The sequence below is a fragment of the Emys orbicularis genome, chromosome 3 (genome assembly GCF_028017835.1).
Source record: "Emys orbicularis isolate rEmyOrb1 chromosome 3, rEmyOrb1.hap1, whole genome shotgun sequence".
Classification (NCBI taxonomy): Eukaryota; Metazoa; Chordata; order Testudines; family Emydidae; genus Emys; species Emys orbicularis.
The window spans coordinates 133737725-133747019 of NC_088685.1; the positions used below are offsets into that span (position 1 = coordinate 133737725).

Consider the following 9295-nt stretch of genomic DNA (forward strand, 5'->3'; position numbering starts at 1 on the left):
GTGGCACGCGAGCTGATTTTCAGTGGCACTCACACCTGGGTCCTGGCCACCAGTCCGGGGGGCTCTGCATTTTAATTTAATTTTAAATGAAGTTTCTTAAACATTTTTAAAACCTTATTTGCTTTACATACAACAATAGTTTAGTTATTATAGACTTATAGAAAGAGACCTTCTAAAAACGTTAAAATGCATTACTGGCACGCGAAACCTTAAATTAGAGTGAATAAATGAAGACTCCGCACACCACTTCTGAAAGGTTGCTGACCCCTGTTCTATGCAATCAGAACTCCCACTGATTCCTGTTAGAGATCTGCTTCCATTAGGGCACATGGGGTCCAAAGTGTATATTACAAGAGTTGCACAGTTAAGATTTGGTATTTGCTCTATTTCCAAGCTTTTCTGATACTTTATTTTAATGGATAGATTAACAAAACTTTATGGTGAACACTTCTCTTATAGAACAGACTTCTCTCAAATAGTGGCACAGAGAAGAGGTCTTCATTTAGCACTGCATATGAATGTCACGGGTATCCTATTTTGCTGCATAATAGATCTAAAAAGATTACAATGAAGGGGAACAGTTACAATAAGTATAGACTACTACCTGTTCCTGCAAGAAAGTTTTCAGTTAGCCATGTGGTTAAATTAAATAGGGGAGAAAATGTTCTCAAATGTTTGGGGGGGAGGTAACATAAATTTTATAATTAAAGAATGTATTAAGCATTTCTTTCCTTGTATAGGATACAAATAATTTTAATGTCCAACCCTCACTTGTAAAAATCACGAGTTTAAGAATGGAAAAGGGTGTGAAGTTGTGATTTGTATCAAGACAAGTGGAAGAAATTGGACATTCCACTATGGAGATCAGTTTTATTCTCGCCCTGCTCTTATTGCTGGAATTTGAACTGACTTGTCGCTGTGGTGGCTGAACACTGAAAAAATAAATATTGGTTTAGCCCCTCGTGCCTATCCTATGTTACAATCCCAGAGCATGTATTCAGGGGAAGTGGCCTTTTATGTGGAAAATTAATATTGCCACCAGGCATTTGTCTATATTGAATTGCTATTTATCATACTTAGCTATAGTATCACTTTGAGATACCATGAGATTTGTTGTAGGAAAACCAAAATGGTATATGTCCAATAATTTTTTTTCAAAACTTACATTAAAAGGTCCCTGACAATGCTTCCCCTGTTAATATTTTAAGCAGGGTTTGTGCCACCACATATGGATAACTGGAGTACAAATACATCTCTCATGAAATAACTAATCTGAGCATCTTTTTTAATATCTGATTATTGTGATTCCTTAAAATCCTCAGGAAAGGTAGCTTCTCTTTATGGAGAATTTATGTAGGTTCAGTTTTAGGCAACAGAGTTTGGAAGAATGAAGAGGAGAAAAAATTGCAGAGAAAAATCATTTCTCCCCCCTCCCCCCCCCAGCCTGCTTTACGACAGTAGCATGGCAGGAAGTGGAAATGGAAAGCGGCAGCAAAAAGACATAAGGTGCAGCCAGAGGTGAAGGGGAAAGCTGCCAGACTAGGAGTTGCAGCGATTAAATGTTAGAGAAGAAGAAAAGTCAACCATCCCCTGATAAACCTTACTGCTGTCTTGCAGCTGGGGAAATCCAACTGCAGAAAATGCCTTCTCCTTCATAGTGGTTCGTGGTAGCACAGAGACTTCTCCTAGCACTTTTCTCTACTCCACATTTTAGTTGTCTTTTTCAGAAAAAAATTTCCTTTGGCTACTCTTACCCTAATTTCTCCAAAGTCAGTTGTTACAAACCAGGCCTGCTTTCTTCATCTCCTTTACCTGATTCTTCCTTCTAATTGTAACAAGAATTTCTAAAGAAAGTCTTTCACCTATGCCAAATAGAATCTCTGCTTATTCAGAGCCTGGCTAGATGAATAGTTAATTTCCCCTTATTTAACGATGGAGTAGTTTCATCCAGTCACAGGCAGCTTATCGGTAAGACTAATATACCTTTTTAAAACCCTTATGGATGAGCTATTCTGAGTCACACATCAAATCTGTATTCTAAGCCAATCAGAACTCAGCAGGTCAATAATGGATACAGTTCATAACTGCAATTGGAGTGCACCAGGATCCAACAGCTAGTGGTTAAATCTACATCAGACTTCTGGTATTAGAAATAGTCACTGGAATACATTTTCCCAGTACCAATATCTCTTGAGGGGCTTCTTTAACAGACATCCACCATTATGCTATGCATTTCTTTTTCATATGCATCTTTAAATCAGACCCAAAAAAATCAGTGTGTTTTAAAGAGCTTGCTAATATGAAACTGATTTTTAAATGTAAGGTCAGATCCCATATAGGGCAAATGAAAGCATGACAGGGGCATTCAACATAAATAAATCATAATCTGTTTCCTTTTCAGCTTTAGATTTTCTTCTGTGCTAACTCCCCTTACCTACACAACGGATTTTTCTAAATATTTTCCCCCTTTTATGTCTATTCTTTGTTGGGATGAATACAATTCCTATTTATGGAGGAAGAATGGCCCCTTCCCTGATTTGGCAAAGAATTGTACAAGAATTGAATGGGTACTTAATACCATTCTGTGATCCCTACCTTAAAATTTAATTACAAGCATTTTTTAAGGGTGCCTGAAAGTTACAAACGTCATCTCCTCAATAACTTTTGTGGTGGATGCAGAGAGGCCTTTGTTAATTACATATCTAGGCTATCTTGCTGGTTGCTGAAACGATCAGTAGGAAATGTCGGAGCAGTTTCCTCTTCCTAATTTTCCAGAGAAATAGCCTATAAAAGAATATTTTGTGGTAGGCTACAAACCAGAACACTTCTATCTTTGTCTTCCATAGAGAAAACACCTGTTGAGCACACAGATTCCTTCCAGCATGTGTGTACATTAGAAAAGTAGATGTTACCATTGCTCCAAGTGAGGCTGCTGCTCTCTTCCACTAACTTTTGGCATCACATCTGTCCTTCCTGTCCCGCTAAGCTGTCCATTTATTTCAATTCTCTCCATAAGCAGCTGCTGTGCTTCCTATCCTAACAGAAGTTGGACAACTACCAACTGTACTTCCAGCCTTCCCCAACCCAAAATGACCATTAAACCGCTACATGACCATAAGTAGATTCAAATCCCTGGAGAATTTTTTTTTTAAATATATCTGAATATATCAGTGGTATAAATAGCATAAACAACAGCAGCCCCACTGTGCATGGGAGCTGTCCAACCTATACTGGCAACTAGCCAGAACGTGGATCTTTATCATCCTCTATATATAAAACTGATTTTGCACAGCATTTTTTATTATAAAAAGCTGCTGCTGTGCAAGAATTAATTTTTCTACCCAAAAATAAAAAAATCTGCAGTGATTTAAACAACAACAAAAACAACAAAATGTGTCCCCTTGCAACAGTCCTTTCCCCTGGGGTGGAGAATGCTAATTAGGAGGCAGCATCCACCGAGCTGTGTGTGTCTGACACAAACTGCCCACTTAAAGAGACCGTACACAAATGTGCGTGGCTCGCCATGGCGCTGTGCTAGGCGGCCGGGACTGAAGCGTGGCTGTACGCGCTGGGGAACTCGCAGGGGAAGTGACTTGCCAAAGGCAGGGCCGTAGCAGGGCTGTAGAGGTACCTGCCGCTTAGCTCCTGGCGGGCCGGTGTCCGAGCCCCTTGTCCCCCGGCCAGCCAAGGCTGATCGCCCCACGGCGCTGATCGCCCCACGGCCCTGCTCTCAGCCCCTCTTCCTCGGGCCGAGCCGGGCTCGCCTCCCCCTGGCTGCCCCGAACCTGCGGCCGCTGCCGGGCCGAGGGATCCCACCCTGCAGCCCTGCGCCGCTTTCTCCTTTCTGGGTATCGTGGGGTCGGGATTATTTCGGACACGAGCCCTCCCGGCCCCTTCCCCTGGCCCGAGGCGGGGGCCGGGGAGGGCCCGGCAGACGCTCCTTATACGGCCCGGCCTCTGGTCCCTGGTCCCGGGCCAGGAGCTCCTTCTTTGGGCAGCCCCGCGGCAGCGCAGGGGACCTGGGGGGCTCCGGCCGGGCCCGCTCGCTGCCCAACACCCAAATATGGAGACAGACGGGGAGACATTCCTGCGGCCGGCGGGGGAGGCGGCGGCGGCGGCTCTATAAAGCCGGGCCGGGGCCAGGCAGCCCACCGAGCTGGAGAGCTGCGAGGAGCCTGAACCGGAGCGGAGAGCCAGGAGCCACCCGAGGTGAGCCGGGGGAGCCCAGCGGGGCGGGGCGGGGGCTGAGCCCGCAAAGCCCATTGAGCGCGGCGCGCCGCCAAACGCCCAGCCGGGGCCCGAGACTAAACAGTGTCTGGGGAGCAGCCAAAGCGCCAACCCCCAGAGGCGGGAGCCTCCCCCGCTGCAGAGAGCGAGCGGGCCGGGTTGGCTCGCAGGGCTCTGCCCTCGTGCGGAGGTGGGGGGGAATCGCGTCTATACGCGGGGGCACAGCTCGGATCGCTCGCTAGGCAGCGAGAGATTAGCACGTCTTGCCTGGACGGCGGCCGATTTGCAGGGCAGCTCCCCGCAACTTCCCTAGAGCCGAGCTGGCGTTGAGCGAAGGGAGAGAGTGCTAGCAGGCACGCGTTACCTCTCTAGTAACTCGTTACTGATCATGATGAACAGGGAAATAGTTTAAGTGGCTCTTGATGAGCCAGTCTTCTCTTTTATTGTAGCCCAGAGGACGGGGGGAGTCCGATTTTAAGGAAAAGCACAGTACCATAGATGTTTACTATTTGGATTTTACTATTTGTACCATCCAAGATGGTACTTGAACTTGGATTACTTTATTTTTACATCGCATCTTCTTAATTCCATCCAATTGAAACCAGCACGTTTATTGCTTCAAACTTTTAAAACCCTTAAATAACTATGCAAAAAATATTTTTTTAAAGTTTACTCTCCTGTCTCTTCGTCTCCAGTTTTTGCCACGTTATTGAATCAAAGTCCCTGGCTTTTATTTTAAAACTGTGGCTTACTATTGTTATCCTGATAAAGGTTTACAATTATTTCTCCTAAATACTCTTGGCAGCTATGACCTACTTTAACTTGTGTTCCAGATTGATGAGATTTTTAAATCAATTGGAAATGATTATAGGATTACAATTTTTACACCCCCCACAAATATAATTACTGTATATATCTTAAGTGTATGTATTAAAACTACCAGATTACTTGGTAACAATCTCTAAACTTGATAAAATGAGGATCAAGTAATAAATAATGCAGTTTATTGAGGATGTGGTGGATTAATTCTATTAGTTCTTTGAGCTAATTTACAATTTCCTATAACCCATACTGTGTGGAATAAAGATTTAAAATAGAGTTCTAACATAGAAAGGAAGGCTGGATCTACTTTGAGTTTAGAATGTGATTTTTAATTAACCACTTTAAAGTAGCATAGAAGTTTTTGTTTTAAATCAAACCCTTTGAGATGTCCATTGGACCTTGCAGCCCCATTCTGAAACCATGCCCCACTTCACCCCTCACCTTCTGTGGGTGGGGAGAGCCCGGATCCTCTGGGACAGTATAATCCTAGAATATCAGGGTTGAAAGGGACCTCAGGAGGTCATCTAGTCCAACCCCATGCTCAAAGCAGGACCAACCCCAACTAAATCATCCCAGCCAGGGCTTTGTCAAGCCTGACCTTAAAAACCTCTAAGGATGGAGATTCCACCAGCTCCCTAGGGAACCCATTCCAGTGCTTCACCACCCTCCTAGTGATAGAAGTGGATCATGAGTGGTGAGACTACTGCTGTGTTGCATTGTCTCCTGTCCGCTCTTATGGTGGTTTGATTTTCTTGCCATTCTCCAGAAAGCCGACACCATGTGTGATGAGGATGAGACCACCGCGCTCGTATGTGACAACGGCTCTGGCCTGGTGAAGGCTGGCTTCGCCGGGGATGACGCTCCCAGGGCTGTGTTCCCCTCCATCGTGGGCCGCCCTCGCCATCAGGTACGATGCCCTGTCTTCTAGCCCTGCCAGGACTGCAGCTTCACAGAGGTAGTGCTTAAAAACCATCCCCTGCTTTCTGGGGAAAGTCCTTAATCACTTGGGAGGGGCTGACCCCCACCTCCATAATGGGACTGAGTAATTTATATGCCGGCTGTGCTACAACTGCCTGCTGTCACACCAGCTGTGACCCAATCACCCTTCCTCCCATCATGAGACTAGCTTATATATATATATCAATGCCCCACAAATGTGCTGTTGTAGTACAGGTGTGCTCCATGCAGGCACACCTGTACTGCAATAGCTGCTCTTACAACGGGCTGGATTTGCCCTAGCTGTGCCCTGTGACTTGGGAGCTTTCTCCTCTTCTGTCCTGAGCTGGCTGTCACTCCTCAGAGTGGATAGCGTGTGACTCTCTCCCTCCTTCCCCGGAGAGATGTTAAGCCCCCTAACCCCCTTTTGTTCCTCTCTAGGGTGTCATGGTGGGTATGGGTCAGAAAGACTCCTACGTGGGAGATGAAGCTCAGAGCAAGAGAGGTATCCTGACCCTGAAGTACCCCATTGAACACGGCATCATCACCAACTGGGATGACATGGAGAAGATCTGGCACCACACCTTCTACAACGAGCTGCGTGTGGCCCCCGAGGAGCACCCCACCCTGCTCACTGAGGCCCCCCTCAACCCCAAGGCCAACCGTGAAAAGATGACCCAGATCATGTTTGAGACCTTCAACGTGCCCGCCATGTATGTGGCCATCCAGGCTGTTCTGTCACTGTACGCCTCCGGCCGTACCACCGGTGAGTGAGAGTAATGGGCCTCCGTAGGGCCTCTAACAGCACCCACCCTCACCTGGGGGGCACCCACCTACCAGCATAGGTGATCCCACCCTCACCCCGGGGCATCCACCCACCAGCATAGGTGTCGCCCACCTTGAGCCAGGCCAACACCCACCCTCACCTAGTGAGGGCACCCACCCACTGGCATAGACTCTCTGAGACATGAACCCCCCTGCCCTCAGAAGGCCCCCAATTCTGCGTTAGACTGATGTTGCCACTAGTAAAAACAAACTTTGCCTGCCCCTTCTCCATGAGGTCCTGCAGGGATTGCTCCTTCCCTTGTGACCATTTCCCAAGCCTTGCCTTGTGTCGGCCTAGCGAGGTGCTCAGTCTCACTTGCTCTCCCACCCCCCACCCCCCGCAGGTATTGTGCTGGACTCTGGTGATGGTGTCACACACAACGTGCCCATCTATGAGGGGTACGCTCTGCCACATGCCATTATGCGCTTGGACTTGGCCGGTCGGGACCTCACTGACTACCTGATGAAGATCCTGACAGAGCGTGGCTACTCTTTCGTCACCACTGGTAAGTGGAGCCTGCCCACCGACCATCTCCTCTGATTGGCAGCACACAGCGGTCACACTCGAGGCTGACTTGTTTAACTTCCATGGGGATGGCCAAATCCTGCAAACCTGCACTCCTTTGTGTAACTAGGGTTGACTGGTCACCACTCAGTGCAATGGCCACTTGTACTTAGCTACTTGCCTGTTAATTGGTACACGTTTGTACTTAATAGACACAACCTGAGCCTGGGGGACCTGGTGTGTATTTGCTCAGTGTGGTCCTGTTTGATAGATTTAATATTAAACACAGGGATCTGTATCTGATGTTCCATGTTGAAAATCTAGGACCATGCTTTGATTTCTTTTCTCCCCCCCCCTCCATTCATATTGTTGATTGACTCTGCACAATCTCCCCCAGAGCCAGAAAACATGCAGGCACGCTCTTTTGGAGCCCCTGCCCGTTCCCCTTGACCTCTGGTTGTGCTGCTTTGCTCCTCTCTCTCCCATTCCAGCCTTCTAACATCTCGTTTTTCCCTGTGACAGCTGAGCGTGAGATTGTGCGCGACATCAAGGAGAAGCTGTGCTATGTGGCTCTGGACTTCGAGAATGAGATGGCAACTGCAGCTTCCTCCTCCTCCCTGGAAAAGAGCTATGAATTGCCTGATGGGCAGGTCATCACTATTGGCAATGAACGTTTCCGTTGCCCAGAGACCCTCTTCCAGCCATCCTTCATTGGTATATAATCCCCTCTCTCCAAAAAAATCCTTCCCTTCAGTGTTACTGATCCTTCTGCTTCACTGGTGAATTAAGTGCACTTACTTCTGTATTCCTTTATCTCCTCATGTTACCAGGTATGGAATCTGCTGGTATTCATGAGACAACTTACAACAGCATCATGAAGTGCGATATTGACATCAGGAAGGACCTGTATGCTAACAATGTCATGTCTGGTGGTACCACCATGTACCCTGGTATTGCTGACCGCATGCAGAAGGAGATCACAGCTCTGGCTCCAAGCACAATGAAGATCAAGGTACATTTGACTATATGGATTATTGACTCATATAATCAGATAAGACTCTTATTTTCAGACAAGTACAGTGGAATAAGATATAATACTTAACACTGCTGATCTTCAAAGCACTTTGCAAACTATCAGTTTGAATGGGTGCATCTAACTCTCCCTCTTTGGGAAATGCTATTCCACCTCACTTAACATGTTGTAAAGTTGTGTAGTAATTCATAAAATGTTTTCTGTGCCCATATATGGCTGGTTTACTGATCAGAGCTCTGCTTAATCTTGTAGATCATTGCACCACCTGAGCGTAAGTACTCTGTCTGGATTGGTGGCTCTATCCTGGCTTCCCTGTCTACCTTCCAGCAGATGTGGATCACGAAACAGGAATATGATGAAGCTGGCCCATCCATTGTCCACCGTAAATGCTTCTAAGCATATTTACATGATCACTATGCTAACCACTCTCAGGATGACACTGTTGTAAGTTGTAGGTTGTTGAATACCTGCAACAGCCATGTAACTTTCTATTTTGTAACAATTTCTGTTACTGTTGCTGCAAACGCTACGTGACACAGAGTGTATGTAAAGTGTACATAAATTAATTTATTTTATCTCGTTTTGTTTATTTTTAAAACCATGCCCTGTGGAAGGAAACCAAAAACTTCAAGAAGCATTAAATCATCAGTCATTCTGTCACGCCCCATTGGAGTTGGTTATGTCATGATTTATTTCCGTTCCTGGAGTTGAAGTCTCTATACACATTCATCCTGTTCTTTAACTGGTTACAATTTAGGGAGAAAAAAGTTACGACACTTTCACATAATGATGCAGGGTTATTTCACACAGTAGCAATGCTACATTAAACAAACACACTGGGTTATAGGAGGCCAGAGTGCTTCACAGTTAGTTTTCAAAATATATTAAGGTCTGTTCTTTTTTCAATTTAAATATGAATCTGAAACTGCTTTCTTGGTTCTGAGAAA

At 46.0% G+C, this 9295-nt stretch overlaps 1 protein-coding gene across 2 annotated transcripts; it reads left to right on the forward strand.

Moving 5' to 3' along the window:
* The first annotated feature begins 4142 nt into the window (after positions 1–4142).
* On the forward strand, positions 4143–9009 carry ACTA1 (actin alpha 1, skeletal muscle). 2 transcript variants are annotated; one of them, XM_065401533.1, is made up of 7 exons: positions 4143–4209; positions 5816–5956; positions 6427–6751; positions 7155–7316; positions 7838–8029; positions 8146–8327; positions 8601–9009. In XM_065401533.1, the coding sequence occupies exons 2-7, from the start codon at positions 5828–5830 to the stop codon at positions 8742–8744; spliced, it is 1134 nt and encodes a 377-aa protein (XP_065257605.1). In that variant the 5' UTR covers positions 4143–4209; positions 5816–5827; the 3' UTR covers positions 8745–9009. The 2 variants fall into 2 exon arrangements, with proteins under 2 accessions (XP_065257605.1, XP_065257607.1); XM_065401535.1 differs by lacking the exon at positions 4143–4209 and adding an exon at positions 4936–4998.
* The last annotated feature ends 286 nt before the right edge of the window (positions 9010–9295 follow it).